The sequence below is a fragment of the Ascaphus truei genome, chromosome 1, assembly GCF_040206685.1.
Source record: "Ascaphus truei isolate aAscTru1 chromosome 1, aAscTru1.hap1, whole genome shotgun sequence".
In the NCBI taxonomy this organism is placed as follows: Eukaryota; Metazoa; Chordata; class Amphibia; order Anura; family Ascaphidae; genus Ascaphus; species Ascaphus truei.
In genome coordinates this window covers 191,228,215-191,254,941 of record NC_134483.1, presented here as the reverse complement: position 1 = coordinate 191,254,941, position 26,727 = coordinate 191,228,215, and the positions used below count along the sequence as shown (strand labels likewise).

General features: G+C 41.4%; 1 protein-coding gene across 2 annotated transcripts in view; it reads left to right on the top strand.

Annotated features, from left to right (window-relative positions):
- CNTNAP4 (contactin associated protein family member 4) overlaps positions 1-26,727 on the top strand; it is a 580,041-nt gene that overhangs the window by 507,256 nt on the left and 46,058 nt on the right. For both annotated transcript variants that reach the window (XM_075599587.1, XM_075599597.1), the window contains 4 exons: positions 16,496-16,735; positions 18,000-18,224; positions 20,776-20,909; positions 21,335-21,422. In XM_075599587.1, coding sequence (XP_075455702.1) covers positions 16,496-16,735; positions 18,000-18,224; positions 20,776-20,909; positions 21,335-21,422 — 687 coding nt within the window. The remainder of the gene's footprint in view (positions 1-16,495; positions 16,736-17,999; positions 18,225-20,775; positions 20,910-21,334; positions 21,423-26,727) is intronic.

Below are 26,727 nucleotides of genomic sequence, written 5' to 3'. Positions count from 1 at the left end.
AGCCAGATTTCCAGCCATTTTACCAGATGGATTTCCAGCCAGATTTCCAGTTAGGTTTCCAACCAGATAACCAGCCAGATTACCAACATGATTATCAGTTTCAGCAGCTTCAGCAGGCACCTGTCAACTACGTGTATAATGCTGTAAACTATAATGCAGATTACAGGAGTGACCCCAGCTTGTACGCAAAAAACACCTCTGACATTGGCTCATCTACAACCATTTGGCAAAGTTTATAATGAAGGTAAATATAATATACTACAGTATACTGTATTACATTAAACAGCACAGTATTACCTTTAATTCCCAATGATACTACAGTAATGTGTGCCTGTCATACAGTGTCAATGCTTGTACTGTACTCATGCACACTACAGCGTGACTTGACGCATGCGCAATACCGTAAATAATAGCATACTGTAACTTTTTTTCAAGAAAATTAACTTTGACATCAAGCGTCAATAGATAACGATGAAGTTCGATGGAACTCTAATATCGCTTTTTTAAAACTGTGCTTTTTTCACTTTTATATAGTCAGTATTACCAGCTTCATGCTTTTAAAACTTTGCCACACTATTATTTTGGGCAACACATTAAGCACTGTACAGTACTGTATGTGATCGATTCAATTACATGTCATAACCTGTACTAAAATTTCACAAAGAGATGTTTCTTGCTTTTATTCCACTTCCTTGTTAATGGAAAACTCTGTTATGCATGTTGTTCATATTTAATGAATTGTAACAGTTATAACATTTCCAATTTCTGTTTCCATGCCATGCACATTATGAATCTGATTTACAATTCCAACGAGGCAAAAATGTCAAAATGACAATGTAATTTTAATTGAGAGAATAATTGTTATCTTTATACAAAACCTTTAAAGATGGTAAAGCATAGGAGAAATAGTAACAATCCCCTAACTGGTGCTACAAAATATCACAGCATGGAGTAGGAGTATAATAATCAAATCCGGGACCCATGTAGAATATAGCAGTAATCCATCCGAATTGCACAATATAGTGTGTGTGATAAATAAGAGTCCCGCTCACCATTGAGCCCCGAATAATAAGACCAAATTGCAGGAGCAAGACTGTACAACCGAGGGTAAGCAGTGCAAAAACAACACTTACCCTGTATTGGAGCACATGTCTATTCCTGGCGGTCTAGGCGGCTGGAGCAATGAGGAAAACACACTGGCTACCGGAGAAGAGTCTGTGGAAGTAAATAATGAAATAAACTCACAGTGTAAGGAGTCTGCTAGGTCCCGGCATGGCGTGCTTCAGTCCAGAGGTAAGTATAGCGAAAAATCGGGTGTAGGGCTGATGACAGCAAGAGATAGGGCTGGAGGCTGATGTCCAATTAAAAGTATATATTGAGGCGCATGCGCGGCGGGTAGGGTGATGGAGGTGTAACGCTAATTAAAGGCATTTTCAATAAAACTTCCCGAGTCCCAAGCACAGCGCCGAGGTAACGAACCCCCATGGATCATTATCATACCACATACAAGGGGTAATGGCGACGACACGGCAGAAAAACAGGCGCAAAACAGACGTGCGCTCCTACACTGGCGACACACTCTATTCGAGCTTGGCTAGTCCCACGAATTCGGGTATACCCGGGTGTATTGAGGTTTGTGACTGTTTTCTGCCCGAGTGCATTGGGTTATTTTCCAGGCAGGGATTGAAGCATTTTATTCCCGCTGGCTGCAATACTGCACAGTATATATATATATACTGCATTACAATTCATGAATTTATGCCATCTGGTAGACACGCGAAGCATTGCAGCCTATTAAATCCTAATCATTATCATTTAACAGATCAGCCGCCCGTTAGCCAGGCATGAACCCAGGCTGGGAAGGCAAACGCAACGGGGCTTGTCAGAGGTGAGGAGCGGCGCATTCCAGGTATCTGCCAGGTACATACTGGGTATTTGCTCGAATAAAGTGTGTCAGTGCAGTACTTCACGTGTGCAGGAAAGGCCAGGCCAGGAGAGAACTCGGCGATCTCTGACTCTAACTCCGCTCCGGAGATGGAGGGGACCTCGGCGGAGCACTCAGGGATAATTAAAAAAGAGATAGCCCGGCTGCTAATAGACCTCAAGACTTTCTTCAGAGGAGAAGTGGAGAGCCTCCGGAAAGACATTCTACAGATCGGCACGCGCACAAATGAGCTGGAGGAAAAAGTGGAGGAAAGCTCAAGGTGCCATCTAGAAACTAATAAGAGGATGGGGGAAATAGAAGCCAGAGTGGCAGAGTTAGAAGACCGGCAGGAGGACGGCAAAAACAGGGACCGGCAAAATAACTTACCCATAAGGAGGATCCCTGAAGAGATTCTGGATCCTGAGGTCCTGATAAGTCGGTGGATGAACATCATTATGCCAGGCAAGTCAGAGGCTGAACTGCTAATGGATCGCTGCCATCATGCCCTGAAGTCACACCCAATGCCTAATAACCCACCCAGAGGTGTGATCCTCCGTTTACACTACTACAAGACCAAGGAGGAGATCTGCAAAATCACACGTGCAACTCCAACAGTGACCTATGAAGGAATAACCATGGCAGTATTCCAGGACATATCCCCTATAACCCTGGCGAGACGGAGGGCTTTGCAGCCTATTACGAGAGTGTTGCGGGACAAGGACGTCAGGTATATATGGGCCTTCCCGTTTGCCCTCGTGGTGGTGAAGAATGGCTGCTCCCATGCCCTAAAACACCTATCAGAGAGAACAGCTATTCTGAAAAAATTGGAAATAGCCGCTATAGTTACCAACCCGGGGAGCCCAGAGGCACGTCCTCCATGCCCAACAGACTGGGAGACTGTGCCCACGTCGGCTGAGAGGTGAAAGGAAAGAGCTGGGGTATGGCACACAGTGACCCTTAAAGAGACAGCTGCGTTGAAATGCTGCCTAAAGTTTTGGTTTCAAAGTTGCTCTAAAAGTTGGTGACATTGCCTGCCCTGTGGTGTGATGGTAGCTGTCCTGCCCTAGCTCCCTATGTGGATCTGTGGGGTCAGATGGAGTAGAATGGGCCCCCTGCATCAAGCGCTGAAAGCTGTAACAAAGATCCCCCAAAATAGTGACGCGTGACTTACCTGAGGAAGAAGAAGGGAAAGCGCGGCAGAATCCATGGCAGCAGCAGTTTCGGCGGGACCGAATGGTGAGCAGAGAGAGCCCGCCCTCCGCTGCATCCATCTCCGCCCACGTCCAGCCTCCGACTGAAGAGACACCGCTGACGTCAGCAGACGAGATCTCACGGAGCAGTAGAGACCCGGATGACTCAAGCGAGGGGATGACGGTCCACCGGAAGTGCGGCGCCGGATGTGGCCCGGCACTCCCCGGCAGGGGTACGCGAATTCCGTTGCCGGGGAGGGAAGATAAAGATTAAAGAGCACTGGCGGGCAGAGGAATCGAAGGGGAGGAGAGGGGAGGTTTATGCAGCCAAGTGCAGCCCCCAGGAGAGGAGAGAGGGGAGCGGTTCATGAAAGGGTAGGACAGAGAGCGAGAGGGCGAAGAGGGAATCAAGGAAGGGGGCCTTGAGCTCATCAGAGGGGGAGAGGTGCCCGCTGCTAGAAGGAAAAGGTAAAGGGGGGGGGTCCGGAATAGTTGAGGTCACGGGGGGACACTGAAAGTAGAGGGGAGGGGAATAGGGAGATAGGTTGCGCTAGGGGGGAACACCACAGGCTCCAAAGTAGTTGCCAGAGCATGAGGGAGTTTACTGTAGTTAGCTTCAGGATTTAGATTTACACTTTGGGCACACCAAGGATCATATTAAGTTAGATACCCTAGAGTTTTAGGGAAGTTAGGCCGAAAAATGATAGTAGCTGCCGGCGGTTGGTCAGGAGACTACCACCGAGCATGCGCTTCCGTGACAGGGATGTGGATTCAACCCGCACTCCTGTAAAAGTCCTGGAAATTCATGGTCAGCAGGAGAGACCATGGGTCTAGACTGGGAGGGAGGAGGGTCCAGAGAGGAGGAGATACCTCCGGCATCGAACCTGGGGTCCCTAGAGACCACCAAGGTTCTTTATGTATGTATTGTATATGTTGTTTCCCTTGTTTTTCCCTCGTGTTTCCTTCCCGCCCTGTACCAAATTCCCTAAGAGAAGGAGTGAAAAGTAGCAAGAGTCACCAACGCAGACGTCATTATCCGCGGGAGCCACATACCTCGGGTAAGAACGGGCTCCACTTTACGCACAGCAACCCAGACAACACACAAGTATGGCTGTAACACTTATTTCCCAAAATGTTAAAGGGTTTAACAGCCCAAAGAAGCGTAAGATTGCTTTCTCCGAATTCAGACGGAGGGGCGCAGATGTGGTTTTCCTCCAGGAGACACACTTTAGAACGCATAGCAGCCCTGGATTCTTAGACAAAGGCTACAGGCAGTTCTTCCTGGCCTCTGCTAAAGAAAAGAAGAACGGGGTTGCTATCGTATTCAATAACAAATCCCATTTCCAGATGGAGAAAGTAAAACGAGACAGTAAGGGGAGATATCTAATCCTGGTAGGACTCCTACAGCAGTGTAGAGTGATGTTAGCCTGTGTATATGCGTCCTGTGAGAACGAGCTGCAGTTTTTTGACGAGTTTTTCAGACACTACAACGATGGGCAGAGGGGAATGTAATCCTCGCAGGGGACTTTAACAAAGTGATAGACCCCCGAATAGATAGATCACCACAGCAGCAAAAAAACAGACAGGCAGGAAATGGGCCATTGTTGGAAGGCCTCAGGCGAGGGAGCCTGATCGACATTTGGAGGGAACAGCACCCTGGCGAGCGTAGATATACTTTTTACTCACATCCCCATGACAGCTACAGTAGGATCGACCACTTTTTTGTGCCAAGTAGAATGGTCCCACAGATTTCCAACACTAAAATACACTACATTACGTGGTCAGACGATGCATCAATAGAGCTGAGATGCACACAAATTAGGCCTGTTAGCCCGGGAGCAAACTGGAAACTTAATGAATCATTGATTAAGATACCAGAACTAGAGAAAGCGGAGGAAAAGGAGATTAGGCAGTTTTTCCAGACCAACCTAGGCAGTGTGGAATCCCACACAATGCTGTGGGAGGCTCACAAAGCCACGGTGAGGGGGGTGCTGATACTGCTGCGGCCAGCTTCATTCTCACACTTACCTGTCTTGTCCCGCGGCTTTTTTCGGGCTGGCGCTGAACTTGGCCGCGTGCCAGCCGCATCTTCCCCGCATCCTTCCCCTCGTTCCCCTCCCCTCGCGACCTCCGCGTCTGCTTCTCTGGGTCCCCCTCTGCTTCTCCGGGTCCTCCACATCCCCCCTTACCCCGCCACCACTTTCGGGGAACCCTGGCATGCGCGCCAAGTGCGCACGCACCCTGGCACGCGTGCCCGTGCATCAGTGATGCGCGGCACGCTTCGGCAAAAAAACAAACCAGCCGCGTCTGCCCGCACATTGCGGTGGCGGCCGTTGAAGACTCAGATCGGCCGCCACTGTAAGTATAGCTGCGAAAAAGAAAAAACAAAGGGACGCCAAATTGGTACAACTATATCAGAGGTTACATGAGCTCTCTGCACTACATAGCCGATCTGGCAGAGGGGAAACACGTAAGGAGTTGAAGGATGTAAGAACTGAGCTTAACCTCCTCCTCACATCCAGGGCCGAGAAAGACTTGAGTTGGACACATAGAAATTTTTTTGAGAAAGCCAACAAGCTGGACACGATGTTAGCCAACAGACTCCGTAATAGGCAACCAAATTATAATATACAAGCAATTAGGACCAAGTCAGGGGAGATATCCTCTAACCCCAAAATTATAGTGGATGAGTTTAAACAATATTACGCTCAGTTGTATAACGGGGAGAAGGTGGTTCATAATGTAAATACAAGGGGCATACTGCAAGAGTTTCTAGCAGATGCTGCACTGCCAAAGTTAGGCAGATTGGAGCGGGAGGCGATACAGAGTGATTTCACACGGGAAGAATTGACAGCAGTTGTCAAAAATTTTAAGTCTTCCAAAGCCCCGGGCCCAGACGGGTTCTCCAATCTTTACTATAAAAAAATTATAGGTATACTAGCCCCACATATGCTCCGGTTATTTAACAGGGTCCTAGCGGGGGAGCCCTTCTCAGAACAGATGCTCCAAGCGTCAATCTCCTTGATCCACAAAAAGGACAAAGATCCCACAAATTGCCAAAGCTATAGGCCGATATCGTTGATAAATTCGGATGTGAAAATTTATTCTAAATTACTGGCCAACAGATTAAGCGCTGTCCTGCCTAGGCTGATCCACCCGGACCAGGTCGGCTTTATTAGAGATAGACAAGCAGCCGATAATACCAGAAGGATAGTAGATATAATTTACTTTGTGAACACCAACAAGGTCCGGAGCCTGGTGTTAAGCCTGGATGCGAAGAAAGCCTTTGACAGGATAGACTGGCCATACTTGGAGACCACGCTTGGGGCATTTGGTTTGGGGAAAAGATCCTAAGGGCAATAAAAGCACTATACACAGCTCCAGCAGTGAGGGTGATCCACCAGGGTTTCCCCTCAGAGTTGTTTCCAATCAAAAGTGGGATGAGGCAAGGGTGCCCGCTATCACCCTTGCTTTTTGCCTTATGCATCGAATCACTAGCAGCACAAATACGCAGTAACATAGACATAACGGGGGTCCAAATTCATTCACAGGAACACAAGGTAGCTTTATATGCAGATGATATTATTCTGACGATTACAAAGCCGCTCACCTCCCTCCCCAATCTGTTCGCGCTCTTGGGGCGGTTCAATCGGATCTCAGGTTTCAAGATAAATCAAACGAAAACTGAGGCACTTGGCTTGAACATCCCTGGAGAGATACAAAAACTATTGGAACTCAATTTTGAGTTTAAATGGCAGTCCAAGTCCATAAAATACCTAGGGGTGCATATCACAAAAAGGATAGCCTCCCTATATCAAGCAAATTATCCCAGTCTAGCGAGGACTCTAAAAAAGGAATTGAGAGACTAGTCAGCATATGGTATTTCATGGCTAGGCAGAATTTACAGTGTCAAGATGAATATCCTCCCCCGGATACTTTATCTGTTCCAAACTCTTCCGATACCCGGGGTGAGATCTGAGATTAAAGATTTACAAAATTCAATAACAAAATTTATCTGGAAGGGCAAACAACCACGGATAAAGGCAGCAATTATGCAAAAACCTAAGGAAGCTGGGGGACTGGTGGTGCCATGCTTGTTGTCCTATTTTAAAGCGGCGCAGTTGTGCCAAATTACGCAATGGCATGGAGACCCAGAGCTGCGAAGGTGGGTGGCACTAGAGAGAGAGTTGTGTACTCCGCTAGAGCTCAGAGATCTAATCTGGTACCCGAAAAAAAGAGTAAAAGATATAAAAGAGCCTTTGACATCTGTGCTCAACTCACTTTCGGTCTGGGAGGTGTCTAAAAGTAGTTGCTCATTGACCTTTAAACACACATTAATGGCCCCTTTGTATAGTAACCCGGATTTTGCTCCTGGGCTAGAAGGTAAGAATTTTACGCTCTGGCGACAATTAGGGTTTAATAGACTGAAAGACCTGGAGGGCAGAAACACTATCAAATCATTTGACCAATTAAAGTCGGAAACAGACATCCCTAACACAGAATTTATTAGATACCTCCAGGTCCGGGCATTTTACAACAAACACGTGGTGAGACCACCGTTAACGAATTTTGAAAGGCTCTGCGTGTGGGGCACTGACACGCGCGGACTGATCTCCACTCTGTACAGAAATGTGGTCGGTGCTGACAAGGACGAAACAAACAGACCCAGATTCATGAGTCAATGGGAGTCAGATCTACAGGAAACATTAGAGGATGAAGACTGGACAGAAATATTCAAAGCTGCGGCCAGTAGCTCTATCTGCACGACATTGAAGGAGAACTCATATAAGGTATTGTTGAGGTGGTATCTCACCCCAGTTTGATTAGCTAAATTTATCACAGGCGCTTCCCCGCTCTGCCCGCGGCAGTGAGGGGAACAGGGAGATCTGGTGCACATGCTGTGGTCCTGCCCGAAGCTTATGCCAGTTTGGCATCAGATTCGAGATTGGCTACAGAGGATTTCGGGCCTCCAAATTTAGCTAGACCCGTGGCTGTTCTTGTTAAGCAAACCCACAGACGAAGTCTCGAGAATGGGGAACAAATTGATAGCACATTTTGCAACGGCTATGCGGTGCGAGACGGCAGCACTGTGGAACCAGAACGCAATTCCATCAATAGACAAAATTAGAAATCGAATTTGGTTCGTATGACAGATGAAAAAGTTAACGAGTTTGGTTAACAACACTGGCTCAAAATTTCAAAAGGTCTGGCTGCCTTGGCTAGCTCAGACAGATGTTCCAGGGCTGAGCAATGCCACCATCTGGCTTTGATAGGATAAAATGAGTTTTCCTTGGATGCGCAGCGCAGGAGACAGATAAGACGCGGAGAACCGACAGTAGGCCCCCCCTATAGGGAGCTGGGAACAAGCAGACACATCAAAGCTCCAGCACTAGTAAGAGATACAAAACAGAGAGTCGGTGGCGATTGATAGGCAGATGAATTCAGGAGGAGAATGCAAACACCTTCGCAAACTCCCCCCTTTCCCCCCCTCTCCCCTTCCCTTACCCCTCTCTCCCTACCTGTCTATGTCCTGTTGTCTTCCCTTCCCTATGTCCATTAAATGTGTCTTATTTGGAGTTTGTCCACCCTGATATTGTAATGAAATGTGGATTGTAAGATACCTATATGAAAACGAATAAACAGAAAGTTGAAAAAAAAAAAAGTATTTATTAAATAAACATCGAAGCAAACAGATACAGGGTCCTCTGATGCGTTTCTCGCCCGACGGGTGCTTTATCAAAGAGTGACCTCACTTGTGAAAGGAACTCCTTAAGTAACAGATAGCCCCCTGGAACAGGTGTGCTCGCAGCAAAATCACTCATGTCACAGGGACTACGGATGCCCAAATGGGACAGATCACACAGCCAGGGGACCTGTCACGCAAGGAATAACCCAGATAAATATATATATATATATATAATATACACAAAACAAAATATAGAAAAATATAGAAAAACATAAAATAACATAAAAACATAAAACAAATATATAACAAAGAAAAATACAATAAATAGTGAAAGATAAATTATCGTGGATATAAAAAAACACAAGCAAAAAAAGACATAAATGCATCATTGAAGATCTAAGAAATAAAAATTAAATAAAAAAATGATTAACTCAAATATACAGATAGAACAACACCCCCTAGTGCTAAAGTGACAGTATAAAATAAGTAAATCTTTGAAACATAATATCAATACATAATAATGAAAAAATATAAAATTGTTGAAGAAAAAGTACTATAAGGCACCTCAAAATATATTAAATGTTAAAAAATACTAATTCAAAAATTCTTAGTAGATATAAAAAGATATACTATAAGAGTGTCAACACCAGATAGAAAAAGTCAATGATCATGTCTTGAAATCGTAAAGTATAATAAAAAAATAAAGGATAATGGAGTGGCGCCAATTCTATTTGACAAATTGAATAATTACTTTGAGTCCCGCAGCTGGTGTTCCAGGAGGTAATTCAAACTCCTCTTTATATGTGATATTGTGAAAAATAAAGTTGTCTTCCAGCGCGTGGTCTTATTGCTCTTTTTCTTCCGTATACAGTATGTAAAACAAAGAACACACCACAAACAAGTGGAATAATAGGCGTCGACAATCAAATTCTTATCTATAGAGAAGTAGAGAACTTAACACTTGCCTGTGTGTTGTTCCTGTAGTGTGTGCTCCTCTGTTCTTTCTGCTTTTGCCTTAAAAAGTGAAGAGAGACATAGCATAATACTGTTTTATTGAAAAAAATTGTTAAAAGATGTGATAGATACACTTACAAACGGCCAACCACATGAATTGTGGTGGTTTCTGTTGCTGCAAGTGTCCTTGTATAGTAGCTCTATATGGAGGTGCTTTGCAGTCACCCGGTTTCCAGTTCTGACAGTCAGCTTGTGTCCACGGGAGAAAGGGGCTTCCCTAGACTTGTGCACAGTCTGTTGTGCCTCTCTTCCTCCGTTCCTGCGCACCGCACATGCGCCGACCTCTCTGCTGGCTGACAATGCTGATTGGGTGATCCGCAGTTCCCAAAGGTATGGTGGCTCCAGAAGATCAGAAAGGTATCCACATCAAACACATTTCGCCAGATTGGGCTTCCTCAGTGATGTCATAGTGGGTGTAATGCAGTGTCTTTTGTAGTGCTACGGTTTCGGCTCCTCCCATTTATTCAAATATGCCCTAATATTTAAGCTATCTTGCTCATGGGTTCACAATTGCTATGAATACATTATACATCCTTTAAAAGTATCACATTTAAAATAGACAACAATTTCATGGGTACATTTAAAAAAATATCTGCAAGTTAAAAGCTTCAAATGGTTTCTCTTCTGGATGTTTACTATTAGAAACTTCCTCCTTTTAAAAAACTATTACTGATAAAATTGCCTAAAATACCGCAAAAAATTTAAAATTCCATAGTGGTTATTCTAAGGCTATATAATCAATACATTTCACAAAAAAGCAGCAATTTCCATATCTATATTAAGACCTAAAGGAGCAAGTGTCTGCAGGGTAAAGATCCAGAAAGTTTCTCTTTTAGACATTTTCCGACAGAAATCTCCTCCTCTCCAGCCATGCTCTACTTTTTCTATTCCCCAGAATCTTAAATACAGTACTTGGGATTCATGTTACGTTTTGTTTTATAATGCTGGGAAACACTGTGGGTTTCTAATCCATTTTTGATATTTCTTATATGGTCTCCGATTTTTGTTTTTAGTTTCCAGATAGTCCTACCCACGTACTGTTGTTAAAACTACATTCTAGTGCGCAGATTACTCCTTTGCTATTGCACGTGATATTGGACTTGATTATATATTTAACTGGTGATATATTACTTATAAATTCCTTCATTTTTGTTTCTTGCTTTCTACAAAAGTATCAGTGGCTGAAAGAGGTCATTGGCCAGAAACCAGATGTGATCTTCTCAAGAGCCCCGAATATAAAACAAAAACTAGTTCTCAGTTTTATAAATAATAAACCAAAAGAAAACTGGCTAGACCAAGCCTCAAAAGGGTTTATAAAATGCCTTAACTGTATAGCTTGCAATAACAACAGAAAGCAAAAAACAAAAATGAAGGAATTTATAAGTAATATATCACCAGTTAAATATTCAAAAAAAAATCATATTTGTACACAATTGTGTTGAATGTTCCTCCTTGTGATTTATGTATTGTTATAGCACAAGCCGGTATCAATGGGAAATTATTTCGTTTAGCTATGATTGTTCTAAACCCAGGCTGCTCACACATTCCTTGCTTTCTGAACCAGTAAGACACACTGGAACGCTGGAGGAAACACTCCTTGCTGTAAAGGTCTGTCTTTCCTATAATATATACAGCCCTTGTTGGGGAAAAGGAAAAGCCCTGCTCAGGACTGATCTTTCTATTTGTGAATGTTTGCTGAAAGGAAGTTGTATTATTTTTGTATGCCATATTTTTTAGGCTAAATAAGCAAGTCAATTCAGAAACCCATGTCTTGTTGCATTGACCCTGCAACATATGGTGTAAAATGTGGGGTATTAAGCAGCCCCTGCATTTAAATGGCCACACAAAAAAAAAAAAATTGAACATTTGTTAAAAGAGTTTCTGTATGAACAGGCCAAACAGCGGGCAAAACGAGATGAAAGACAAGCAAGGAAAAACCAACTACTATGGCATCAGAAAGTCCAGCTCCTAATCCAGCAGCAGGAAGCACAGGATGAGCAGATGACCAGGCTGCTGACTCAATCCCATTTTTCTGCCAGTCCAGAACTTCAGAACATACCCTCGGTCCTCCTGGGGAAAATGAATCCAGCCGACGATCCAAAAGCTTTCCTATTGACATTTGAAAGGGTTGCTCAGGGCTGGTCTTCAGATCGCTGGGCAACCGCTTTGGCCCCACTCCTCATAGGAGAAGCCCAGTCCTCATATAAGGACCTACCAGTGGATCAGGCTATGGACTATAAACAAGTAAAAGCAGCTATACTGGACACACACAGAGACACTGACACACACACACACACACATTGACTGACACACTGAAACACACTCATACACAAAGAATTCACAGTTACTATAAATATAGAAGTGCAAATAGCTAAAGTCACGTTCTAAGTCAAACTTCTTTGTGTTTTGGCACTGAAATTGTGTTTTGATGTTTAATTAAAAACCATCACAAATACAATTTCTGTGACAAAACAGTGACAAAAGACAAAGACGGTTCTCTTAAAATGCATGTGTTCGGCAAACACTCCCCCCCCCCTTTAATATGTGCATCAATACAATCCACACAATGACAAGTAATTAGCTAATTCACAGGATATTGCTTGGTCTGTAGCTTAAATACTTGGGGTGACCAGAATCTTGATTACCTGAACTTGTCCTCTCTTCTTATTCAATGATATATAAATACTCTGTTGTAACTTAGGTACCCTCAACAACTGACCACTGTGCAATAAATATATGTGCTGTCATTATTTATAGCGCTGATAGCATAATACCGAAGTACTGTATGAACGTTGGCTTATAAGGCCCAAAGGATTACTCACATTTCCGGAAGGCCAGTGATTGTAGAATGTTAAAAATCAGATTTGTTCATTTCCATCCTTTTATAATACACAATTTAAAAAAAAAGACATGATCAAAGCTCACGTTCTGTAGCTATGATCATCTTGTCCAAGAGATTTCAGTGCTGCGTATCTGCGTTGCTCTCAAGCGCCCTGCAAGAAATCTTACCCCTTATATGCACCCTCTGTATAATTCACACTCATGGAAAACGGAGAGTACTAGAATAGCAGCCCTTAATTCACGTCCTGAGCAGCTTGCAATCTTATATGTGTCCTATGGGAAATTGTGCTCCTCCTGAGCACTCAGTAGGTGCTTCTCACTCTCTCCAAAGTGTCGGGCAATAGGATAAGACCCCTCATTTACCCAGTTATGACTACATACATTTTGTTTCAGCAGGATACATGGACATTTTAATAAGGTGTTTTTTTTATTATCTCTCTGTTTTTGTCTTGTATATATTGTATGGGAATAATATATGTATTCATTTTTGTACAGTAGATACTTGTGACTGTTCTTACATCCATTTTCTATTTAGTGAATGCTACTGTATCTGTTTCAATATTGTGGGCTTTGGTGGAGTGTAAGAGATGTGTGCAGAGGTACATTTAACGGAGACCGATTAGGGTGAAATTAAATCCTGGTATTATTGAGCCTGTTCCTTTAACAAGGCAAAATATACAAGATAAAGGCCTACTCCACTTTGGATATAACTAAACCTTTTCTCAGAGTCCTAATTAGCCAGGTGGAGTCTGTTTGATTGCTTGTGAACAATTAACCAGCTCGCTGCTAGCTTTATAGGCAGTTTCTCTCAAACAGTGATAAGTCCCTGTTACATGGAGATCTGGTTGTCCAGCTTTTTAGCATCTTTGATCTTGACTCACTCAAATGTTTTGTAACTACACAAATTATTGAAAATGTTTGATGTGACCCAGGAAAACTTTAGAAAAGACTCTATTCAAATGACGTCTAAAATGTTGTTGCACATTGAACCCACACATGGAACATAACATACAGATGTGTCCAGACTTATTGTTTTCGGTGCCACAAATAGCAAAGGCTAAATCCCTGACATTTATCTGGCGTTTGCGTCCTGGAGGCTGCAACTGAGCCGTGTCCCCAAAAATTGAGTTTAGTGGCTCTTGTAGTACTCTAAAGCAGGGGTGAGCAAACTTTTTATGCCAAGCCCCCCTTTTTATCCATGAAATTTCTCGGGCCCCCCCTGCCTGATGTAATCAAAATCACAAGAAGAAAAAAAACCTTTATTAAACAGTATACAATGTAAATACAAATATGTCTAAGGCTGAGCGTACAGTATAGTGCCCGCGACGGAGATGCATGACGTCACCCATCGCGCTAGCGAAAGTTGTATTTTGTTTGTGGCGGCGCGTGCGACCAGGCCATTGATTGGTTCAGGGGCTGTCACATGAGGTGACAGCCCCTGAAAAATCAAATATTGCCGGCTTCAAAAATTCGTGTCACCCCGTTGCTCTTACTATAAGCGCACGCGGCGGCAACAATGCATTCGTTTTCGGGCGACGTCGCGTCGCCGGCACTATAAGCGCAGTCTAATTACTTACATACTTCAACAGCTCGCTCTTGCAAAATTAGGCTGCGTCCATGTTGCCGCTGTGAGCGGTGACATCACCAACTCTCCAAGCATGAGCACAGGGTGTCCTGTATAATTTTGCAAGCACAAGCGGGAAGTGTTTACACTTTTTTTTTTTATTATTATTTCTGTACATTCATAGTATGATTGATATTGGGGCAGCCTACCCTTTCACTTGCAGAGGACCGCAGTGAAGCAGGTTGCCAGCAGAGGAGAGCAGGAATACAGCGCTATTGCAGGGCAGACACCGGAAGGAGGGGCGTTTGACATCACAGCGCTCGCGCGTGCTCCTCCCCCGTACCTCCGAGTCACGTTGCCGCCACCTGCACTATCCTGTTCGGCCGCCCGCGCACATCTTTTTTCGCCTGCGCACCCAGGTTTTGCCGCACGCGTCTCACCTAAATAATCTTGCGCCCAGGGCGCCCGCCCCCCCCCCAGTTTCTGCACCGCTGCATTTAATCACAGCACCCCCCACACACACACAAACACAGACAACAGACATACTCAATCACCACACACATACACACACTCTACCACACACACACTCTACCACACACACACACACACACACTCTACCACACACACACTCTACCACACTACCACACACACACTCTACCACACACACACACACTCTACCACACACACACACACACTCACTCTATCACACACACACACTCTACCACACACACACACTCTACCACACACAACCACACACACACACACACACACACAAACACACACACACACACACACACACACACACACACACACACACACACACACACACACACACAACCACACACCCACAACCACACACAACCACACACACACACAGTGGGTGGGGGGAGGGAGTAACTAAGCCTGCTCAGGTCCCCCATGTGCTGCTGAAAACGGGCGGGTAACAGACAGGAGGAGGAGGGCTTGTCTGTGTGCAGGGAAGGCCCCGCAGCAAGGCCCCACCCCCTCTGCAAGACAAAGCGTAGAAGCAGCAGCGAGTGAGCTTCTGGCCGTCCGTGCACAGCTCTGCCCACCCCCAGGTTTCCCCACACGCAGCCTGCACCCCCCAACATAATCTTGCGCAAGACAAGGGGGCGCCCCCCAGTTTGTGCACCGCTGCTCTACAGTAATGATAGGCATCACTAGTGTGCTAGTTTGTCTCTAATCTAAATCCAATCAAACCACCCCTTGTTCCCATTCATTTCATATGATACTGTATGATATCCCAGTCATCTTAATGTGACCCGCCTATTTTTCACATAGAAAAAAAATTCTGATGATAAATGAGAATTTTAAAATATGAAAAATATTAATTAGAGTAAATGACAGTTTCAAGATAAATAACAAGACTTTGTGAAATAATATAATATTCTTCAATCTATATCTTCTTCTGGCTGTGTCTTGTCTGTTTTCACCTGCAAAAATAATTGTGAGATTGTTATTTATTCATAATCGAGAAGAAATAGGTGCCTGAATTACAGTGTGTGGAACGCATATGCGGGTCATAGAGTTTCTTTGCATGCTTATTCTATGCTATCTGTATGGAACACATATGTGGGTTATAGAATTTGTGCACATGCATGTTCTATGCAACCTGCATGGAAAGCATATACAGGTCATATAATTTATGCGCATGCATGTTCTATGTTCTATGCAACATCTAGGCTGCCTTGTATTTTACCTCCTAAAGTAGCTTTGAATATCATGCTTCCTAGTCTAGGTTGAAAATTGGTTTACTGAGAACGTACAGGATACAGGTACAATACATGCTGGGGAAAACAGCCAGGTGTGAACCATTTACTGCTTTCGGTTGATTGCATTTTATATTCTTATCAGAGCATTTTTGAGTTTATAACTTTGTTTAACCTACTGTAAATTTAAACCTCCACTTTTATTGTGCCCTAGGAAAGAATTATTTCATTGGATACCATACTGCAGGCCTGCACAACTCCAGTCCTCGAGGCCACAAACAGGCCAGGTTTTCAGGATATCCCTACTTCAGCACAGCTGGCTCAATTAGTGGCTCAGTCATACTGAGCCACTAATTGAGACAGCTGTGCTGAAGTAGGGATATCCAAAACCCTGGCCTGTTTGCAGCCCTCGAGGACTGGAGTTGTGCAGGCCTGCGATACTGCATTAATAACAAATTGTTAAAATAATCTTTACAAACAGTAAGAGATTTATATGGGTGTATTAAAGTGGAATTTGCCATTAGATTTCTTTTTTTTCCAATACAGGTGGAACAGCTTCAAGACAGAAAGGATTTTTAGGATGCATCCGTTCTTTAAAATTAAATGGTATTGCTATTGACCTGGAAGAAAGAGCTAAGATGACCCCAGGTATCAAACCAGGATGTCCTGGACATTGTAGCAGTTATGGGAACATGTGTCATAATGGAGGAAAATGTGTAGAGAAACACAATGGCTTTTCTTGCGACTGTAGTTTATCTGCATACACTGGACCATTTTGTAAGAAAGGTGGGTAAATCAGACTCTTAACATAACTCTATGTAATGCATTAACAATGAAAAAGAATGAAAATTATTCTGTAAACACATTTTGCATTAACAATGAAATAAAAAAGATAATATCTTAAAAAATATATTTAGTTATTACAGACAAATTGTACATGTAATGTTTTTTAAAGAGATATATCAGCATAAGTTGTTACCCTGAGTTTCCCCAATGAATACATAAGAAATCATATAGTATTTTCCATTTTTGTTTTGTACTGAGAAGTACCGTAGTAATATTGCTATTAAAGAAGAAGAGACCTTTGCACAAACTGGTGATTACTGGACTTTCGTCATTCATTATCAATTTTGGGAAATTGACAACATTTATCTGGAGTTTCTTTATTAAAAACATTAAAAAAAGCGGGAGAGAGACTCCATATTACTTTCACCCCCTAATGGCATAGACATAAGGCTATATAAATATAAAAGAAAGCCAAAAGATTAAATAGAGTCTGAAGTTTTACATCAGATAGGAAAATGGGCAGACTTGGTGGGCCAAATGGTTTTTACTAATGCAGCCACGAGTATCCAAACACTTGCCTGGGAAAATCTGGGGCAATACCCCAATAATGCTGCAACATTTCTGTGTCATTTCTGCTGACAGACTAATGGCCCATCGTATTAACACAGCGGGGGTCCCTGGCAGTCCTATTCAAACTGAATGAGACTGCCAGGGACTCCTGCTGTGTTAATCCGATGGGCCATTAGTCTGTTTGCAGAAATGTCACAGAAATGTTGCAGCATTACTGGGAGATTGCCCCAGATTTTCAAAGGCAAGTGTTCGGATACTCGTTGCTGCATCTGTATCTGCCGTCAAATTTTATGTTTCTATGTTTAACACCAACTCTAGTTAACCTACTCAACTCATAGTGAGACTTATTCAAATATGAATTGCATATATTGTACAAAACATTTTCATGAGAAAATTGGTCTGCTTAAGAGATATTATGGACCCTGTATGGGGTCAAAACGTTTATTTCAATTTACCATAGTGAATGAAAGAATAGCACTTATAGTTTTTGTCTGTCTGTCTATCAACAGTGTATGTTTTTAAGGATAGTAAATACATTGGTTGGCTGCTAATGGAAAAGTGGCATTTCTTTCTTAATTTGGATATAGGTACATATAAATATTCCAAATTGTTGGTTTACATGCATAATATTAATGTGTATTGTGTTTTTTTTAATTCTGTAACATACACTGAACTAATTATGCATTTGTTTCAGATATATCAGCATACTTTGGATCTGGATCTTCATTAACCTATAACTTTCAAGATAATTACACCATATCTAAAAATTCCAGCTTGCATGCTTCTCCTCTTTACTCAGACATGACTACTACTAGAGAAAGTATTGTATTAAGTTTCCGGACAACACAGACTCCAAGCTTACTGCTTTTTGCAAGCTCTTTCTTTAAAGAATACATTTCAGTTATAATCTCAAAAAATGGTAGGTACTGTACTGAAGCTTGAAACTAAATGTCTCACATATCTATAGTTGCTCCCAGCAAGCAATGTAAAGGAGAATCAGACAAAGGTCAAATGTGAATAAAGAATATATTAAATGAACATAAGTAGATGCAACAAGCAATTGCCCTTAGATAGGCTATTGAGAGTAGATCTCATCAAGCAGAACTACACAATGTCAAAATACTGTAAAGGGTATAGGGGGAGTGGAGGAAAAAAAGGGGGTCAAAAAACAAAAAGGATTAGAGGGGAGGGGTAGGAAAAACTATGTAAAACAATCATAAAAGATAAGGTGATATATACAAGTGGGGCAATGTTTCGGGGCTTAAATCGTCCCTTCTTCATGCCCGTTCCCACAGACCTTTTGAGTCTATGGTACTTCCCTTATGAACCTTCATCCAAAACCTCTCATCTATATCAAGCACTAATATTTGTAAAAGAGCACGGCATGAACTTGGTACATTAATTGTAAAGAATGAAAAAGATATGCCTTGCGACACAGAGAAACACCTAAATGCAGCACCTGTGCTAGCAGAGTAAAAAACCTGCCCTGTGTATCTCAAGACCATATAGATAAATACAAATGTTAAGTATGGCTATTGTGCAAGCTTACTCTCTAAGGAACAAAATGTTATATAGAACACAAATGCTAAACAAACGATACACATCAATAAGTATAAACGATACACATCAATTCAGCAAGTCACGTGATGCCATAAGAGCAAAAAAAGAGAAAAAATGAACATAACTAATCTATAGTGGTTTAGTGTAAAGGGCTGTCAGGTAGTCCTCTGTGGCAGTCTGTCACAGAGGACTACCTGACCGTTCTTTGTGGAGTGCGACCAAACACACATACTTTTTTTAAATGTCTCGTAATTTCTTTATTTTTTTCATAAATTCTACATATATTTAGTAAAACATAATCAAAACGGAAATGATTTCTTCAATTAATTCGTTTTGATATTTAAAGATATATTATAGAGCTAAATTATATCTATTGTCCTACCAGAAAATGGTGTAGGATCTTTCCTCTGTCCACATGGGTTTGTTATGTTGTGGTACACAACACCATGGTATAGGGTAGAAATGTGTGAAAGTTTGCCCAAGGCTGCAAATCAGACAAAATGTCTTTCTTTTCAGCAGCCAAAAAATTCAGAGTTCATCAGCGATTTCAAGCCTTTGTACTGTAAGATAGATTTCAGACTCTGAAATTGGGATATTTAAGTGGGCAGGGAAGAGTGAGTGGGAGAGAGAAAATTTTCAGGTATCTCAGGTGTTTTCCTCCCTTTCATTTTATTAGCCCTTTAGTGCAAAAATAAATTGTTAAAGACAGCCATAGTATATCCCAGCAAGAGAGAAGAGGTATAGTGTTGGAAGAGCAGAGGGTCTAGGACAAAGCCTTGTGGGACCCCAAAAGAATATGGGAGTGGAGAGTAGACATCAGAGAAGTTAACACTAACCGAGTGAATAGATATGAATGACATGAACCAGGAGAGGGTTACAACCCCTAGGGCAATAGAGTAGAGAATGTGCTGGAGAAGGGGGTGGTCAACAGTGTCAAAGGCAAAAGAGAAATCAAGGGAATAAGTAAGGAAAAATTATCCTTAGACTTAGTTTTTAGTAATGGCTACATGGTTGAGAGAATTGGAAATTACACATGGATTGGTGTAAATGTATTGCAGACAAGTCGCACATTTCATAGTGTACTGGAAAAGGGAAGGGAAGGGAGAGATAAAACGTACATAAGGTTGAAGGGATTGGCAGTGCATGGTGAAAATGAGACTTTAGATAGGGCGTGAGACTTGAGAGAAGTGACATATGGACAAGATTAGGGGATATGTCACCACCGAACCAGAGATGTAGTAAGGAAAGAAAAAGGGCATTACTATATATGTTTAGGTGATGTCAAGTAAGGTAAGACGTAGGGAGGGCAAGAGAGAGAGAGTACTATTCTATTAAAGTCCCAAGTTGCTAATATAAACCACAAATACACCTTTATACAACCCGTGAAGAGACATCTGTGCTCAAAAAAGGAGCACATCTGAGATACCTGGGATAAATTCAGGATGTTTTAGGAGATAGAGGTTTCAGGTAACCATTATATTCTGATCTGTAGCTTATTAAAACATATTTAACATGACCTGCTTATACTGCAGAACACTAATGGCTAAAAACTACAGTGATATGTACAGTATTGCACCAGAATTGACATTCAATGTTAAAACCATTTTAGATCACTTGATATATATTTGCTGACTACTAATTTTCAGATTTTTTTTTTTAAAACATTTGTAATTAATATTGTTTGTTCATTAAGGTAATTAATCTTAAATACTGTATGAAATTATGAAAACTGTTTACCCAACTGTCTTTAGAGGTACAGGATGCTATTAAAATAGTCTTAGATTGACTTGTCGATAACTCTCCAAAGACGATTAAATATTTACATGATGTTGACTAACATGTTAAAACATTTTACATGTACTGTTTTGCAAAGTCCAAAACTGAACAGATCATTTACCCTATTCTTTTAGGAAGTTTACAAATCAGATACAAGCTAGAAAATCATCATGATCCTGATGTCTTTAGCATTAGTGTAAAAAATTTAGCTGATGGTCATCTTCAGAGGGTGAAGATTGTAAGAGAAGAAGAGATTCTCTTTGTGAAGGTAAGACACTTTACTGAAATACAGATGTAGCAGTCGTTATTGCTCTCATTGGAGTTTTGCAGCGGGACACATACAACACGCCAGTGTGAACTGATGCCATTGTCATGACATTAGACGTGCATGAAAAAGGGATGCAATAATGCCCACTGCATCTGTGAATTACTGTATGTGGCATTTAAAATGTAAAGTTAAAAGAAAACGGCATTGGACAAATATTTAAAATTTTCGTCTAAAATATATTTATTTTAGAATGTATATTTTTTAAACTAAACCTATTGTTTGTAGTTCTTTGGAAATATCAAACATTAAGAATAAGCACTAACCAAATACTGTTCATTGCTCCATGAGCCTATGTTTGCAAATGCCATTAGTACATACTATCTCAATATTTTTTTTTCTTTTTGTTTTGCTGAATCTCTTGTTAGGTTAATCAGTATGCCACTGTAAAATTCATTCTCACTTCTGGTACAGAGTTCAATGCAATCCAGTCCCTTGTGCTTGGTAAGATATCAGGTAAGTACGAAAATGTATATTTTTTCATAAAAAGATCAAAAATGTCACAGAGTTTATCTCAGTGATTGAGAAATGCATTGCTTTGAATTTAATTAAAGAAGTGACAATCGAAAAATAGTTGAAGTGCAAGTATAATCTTGACTAAGTACAGTACTTCTTACAAAATGAGCAAGTGGTTTCTATTAAAACTAATTTCACACTTATCTCTCCATTTTATAATCAGTCATTCTGGAAAATGATATTTTTCCTCTAAAGACGACTGAATTATAACCATAATTCAGGATTCTGCAGACAGATCATAAACAAAGTAAAGCTGGTTAGCTAAAATCAAATATCATAAGAGGAATATTTTTTGAGGTAGCATTTACAGAGCAAGATTAAGGAACATTTTTTTAAGTGTCAGTTATTTTATTTAAAAAAAAATGCAATGTGCAGACAGTGTTACTTAAAATACATGTAAAAAATGTTTTATGCTTTGACTTAGTTTTCGGTTATTTGACAATGAATGAAACAGCCTTACTGTACTTAATAAGATGTAAGGTAATATTTTAAAAAAAATTAAAAAATCACATTTTGCAATCCAAGCTGTTGTTTTTAAATTCTATTAAAATAAACTAAACGGGGTGTGGCCAACCAGCAAGCGGAGTGGACGTGAGTTTCCAGAGCTACGGTTTTAGATCCGGGGATCCCCTGCTTCCCAATATACAGGCCCTTTTATGGGGTGCCGGTATCCCTCTGCTTTGTTTACATTCCGCGGTGACGTGATCAGGACATTTAAATGCAGAGGATACCGGCACCTCATAACGGGGCCTGTATCTCGGGAAGCAGGGGGTCCCCGGACCTGAAACCAATGCGCTTCAGCTCCGGAGACCCCCTGCACATGTGCACTATGAATAAAATTGTATTTAAAAGATTTTTTAATGTGCCAATGTTTGCGCAGAGAGAGTGGCGAATCTCTCTCTGCTGCAGACACATCTCGGCAGGGGACGGCTTCTTGGCAGATTCTCGCCAGGCAGACTGTCTCGCCACCGGCTACTTGCCATGTTTGGCAATGTTGCTCTCGCTGTGATTCGCCAGGGATTCGTCCCTTCCTGCATACAGCGAGGGCAACACGCCAAAAACATGGCGAATTCAAACCCCTGGCGAATGCAATTTTCCACTGCTTAGTGCATGATCCTCCTACAGTCTATGAGGGGAGAGGCCCTAGGGATTTTATAACCAGACTCCATTGTTCCTAAGTGAAGGAAGAGATCCTCCTCAAGTCAAGAAATCTGAACGTGATACGCTTTAAAGTCACAGATATTCAGATTTTCACCGATATCACGCCGCTGACACTGGCTAAAAGGAGAGACCTTAGAGAAATCACGAGCTTGCTGAGAGACCATGGGGTTCGCTATATGTGGGGATTCCCCTTTCGTCTTCAAGCTACACATAATGGAAAGCAGGCCACCATGAGAAGACCAGCAGAAGGCCGGGATTTTGTCAAAACCTGGGGTTGGAAGTCAATCCAGAGGTCATGGGAAGATTAAACCTCGCTCATCCTCTTCCAATGAGAGAAGAATGGAACAGGGTAGCGGCAAAGTCTAAGAAGACAAGGGAGAGAGAACAAGACCCAAGCACAACCGGTGAAGAATCTGCTTCAGGGCATTAAATGTGACACCCCTTTGAGAGGGCAGGCTTTGATGATCATTACATAAGATTTTACAAGAAGGCGGGAGGATGATAGAGGACTGATAGACTGAGCGGTGCAGAGACACAGCTCTTTGATCGGACTCTATACATGCAGCAGACTACGATATGCCAAAAAGTGATGTTGAATAATATAGAGCAATGGTTAATATTTGATAGTTTACGAGTTATCACCTAAGTTAAGAAGTAAACAGTTTATAATATGTGTATATCTGTTTTGAGATACTTTATAAGTAACCCCCTGTGAGACAGCAAGTCATGCTGAATGTTAAGGGATATGGGATGACGGGATGGTGTAGGAGAGGGGTGAGTGAAGTCTGGACTACAATACGGTGAAACTCAGTGACTAATCTCCCCACAACCCACAACCCCAATTAGCCAGAATGTTCGGCGTCTGGATATTTACCAACTATTAATCTGTTATGAAAGTTAAAGTACAAGTTTATATTGTGTAATATGTTAAAGCTAAACTAAAAACTTTATGTTTGGGAAAACAGAGATAGAGAGCATCCCTCTCAAAGCGGAGGGGGGAAAGCAGAACCGTCTATCGTGCTTAACATTTAGATTGGGTCAGAACTGATGAGATGGTGCGAAAGACAAAATAAGGATCTCAGATACCACAGTACACCCTACACACACATTTTTAGATTCTACATACCACAGGTTACCCCAAAAGTAGAGTCAAAGGCACAGGGTGCATATGGGCCCCTACCCTACCCAAGTTAAGACTATACCTTTTCCCATTTTTCCATATATTTTTTTTCCCTCAAATACACCCAACCATTTCCACTACCATAACCAATACTTAACTTGTGTGAAACAAGAATAATTTAACCATATTGATAGGGCAAAGGTGGACCAAGCTAAATGTAGGGACAAACCCACAAGCTCCAGCCAGAACAAGACCCAAATAACTAGATGGCTAGTAAATTAAAAAATAGTATCCCTGAATGTGAAGGGACTGAATACACAAGGGAAGAGAAGACTAATGTTTAGAGACTTAAAAAAAAATCAAGGGGATATATATATTGAGAAAAGCGTAAATAAAAAAACACAGTCTGAGGTTATTTTGAAACAGAATAACATGTGAATTTATTCAAATCAAGTGCACATAGGAGACAGCTTTGAAAAAAGCTCTCTAACAGATAACACGGTATGCCATATATTTATACCCTAAAAACTAAAGTGTCCTCCCTCTATGGGGGGCTTGCGCGTCACTAATATTACATACTTTTGTAATACATAACAATACTAAAGCTGATGTAATTTTGTAATACATAATAATACTGAATAAATGTACGTAAGCTAAAAATCATTATGGGGTGATGTTTCTGGTCTGTCACCTGGCATATGAGTATGAGAAACAAGTTCACTGTAAGAATCTGAGCTTTTCTTAGACTGCTAACAAGGCTTCTCATAATTTCTGGCCTATTTACATCTTCATTTGGAGCTGATTGGATGAGGAAAGATCAATAAAATCAGCTAGGAGCGAAAACATTTCATTTTCTGTTTCACACGTTCGTTCACACAGATTTCTTCACATAGAAAGATGACAAAAAATTACAAAGGCAACACAAAATGGCGGACTAAAATAGTCAAACAAAATGGCTTCTTAGATCCTAATGCTGTTTACGTCAGTCAGACCCCCTAATGTCTCAACTTTGTCAGTATATTATACAGGAAACCCATTTACAGTATATAGGGAAGATATAGCTTGTCTAAAGGATAAGTTATGCCTTCAAATCTATCATTCACAGGCACAGAATAAAAAAGCAGTAGCAATTTTATTCAGGTCAACAGTACCCTTTTCACTAGAAAAGATAAAAAATGATAGGCTAGGGAGAATGATCATTATCTCATGCAAAATAGGGACGACGACCTTGTCTATAGCAAATCTATACGCATCAAACGAAAAGTAGGAAACCTTTCTAAAGGAGGCTTTCCACACTATCACACAGCATAGGACAGGGCACCTAATAGTGGGGGGTGATGTAAACACTATCTTAGATGATGCCAGAGACAAGGCAAGACCTTGCAACAAAGCTAGACATATATAGGCAAAAAGCTCTAAGGCTTTGAAAAAAATTCTAACTGAAAATGCTTTGACACATGAAGCATGATGAACCTTATTTCTCATTCTACTCAGCCCCCCATGACCAGTATACTAGAATAGATTATGTTTTTGTCTCAATAGAATTGGCCAGTAATATAACCAGTGCTGAGATGACAGTATTACATGGTCAGACCACGTTCCAGTGATCCTAACTATAAAAGATATATAACAGATTTCCTCCATGGGTTAGATGGTGATTAAACGATATGCTACTGGGGATACCTGAATCCAGGGAACTAATAGATAAAGCTATACGAGAATATTTTCTGCACAACGATAATGGCCAGGTGAGGGACTCCACCTTATGGGTGGCCCACAAGGCTACCAAGAGGTGTACAATTATTAGTATAGCAACATACAGGAAAAAAAGAGAAGAATAAGAGATTAACTAATCTTAACGAAAATCTGATAAAGAACGAAAAGAGATACCAGCAGAATCCAACATTAGATATTAGGACAAACATATTAGGATAAACACACTACTGAGAAGGTTTCCAACTATCGACCACTAGATATAAAAGTGTAACTTTAACAAACATACTGTATGACAAACAAAGATAGATAAGGACAGGAGAGAAACCAAAAATATAATAATAGGGGACACAGAAAAAGCAATGAGGTGGATGAACCAACTCTACTACGAGAAAGGGAACAAGGCAGATAGATATTTAGCAGCGAAACTACAGAACAAGATGTCTAGTCTAAATGCATTTATCTTAAAAGTGAGGCAGGATATACAGACTTGCAATCCAACTGAAATCAACAGTGACTTTGTAAAATACTACAGTAACCTGTACAATTTGCACAACTCAGAACCAAGAGACACATGCCAGCAAGGAAGAATAGATGAATACAGTATTTAGAGTCCTGCTATCTCCCCAGGATTAATAGCCAATCTGCCAACATACTGGGCAGTCCAATAATGTTGGAAGAGGTCTCGGAGTTAATTAGGGCTCACAAAAACTCTAAGGCCCCAGGCCCAGATGGGTTTTTAAATCTATATTATAAAACAATTGAAGCTATTCTGAAGCCGTATCTAGTTAGATTGTTCAATGGTATTCTAAAGGGTGAAGAGATTCCCAGAGAAATACTGTAATCGTAATTCCCAAAAAATGAAAGATCCAATGTTATGCCCGAGCTATAGGCTCATTTCACTGATCAACACAGATATCAAAATGTTTGCAAAAATACTGGCAACACGTTTAAGTAAAGTTTTGAACACACTGGTTCACCCAGATCAGGTGGGATTTACAACGGAACGACAGGCCTCAGATAATATCTCCAGAGTTCTAAATATTATCCCCAACAGCAATACGAGTCAAACTCCAACTCTGATCATGGGGCTAGATGAGGAAAAGGCCTTTGACAGAGTAGCATAGCCATTTATGTTCCAGATATTGAGAAAAATGGGGATACATGAAAGATTTATCAAGGGGGTACAGACTTTATACTCGAACCCGACAGCTATCGTACGCACCTCAGGCTATACATCGGCACCTTTTC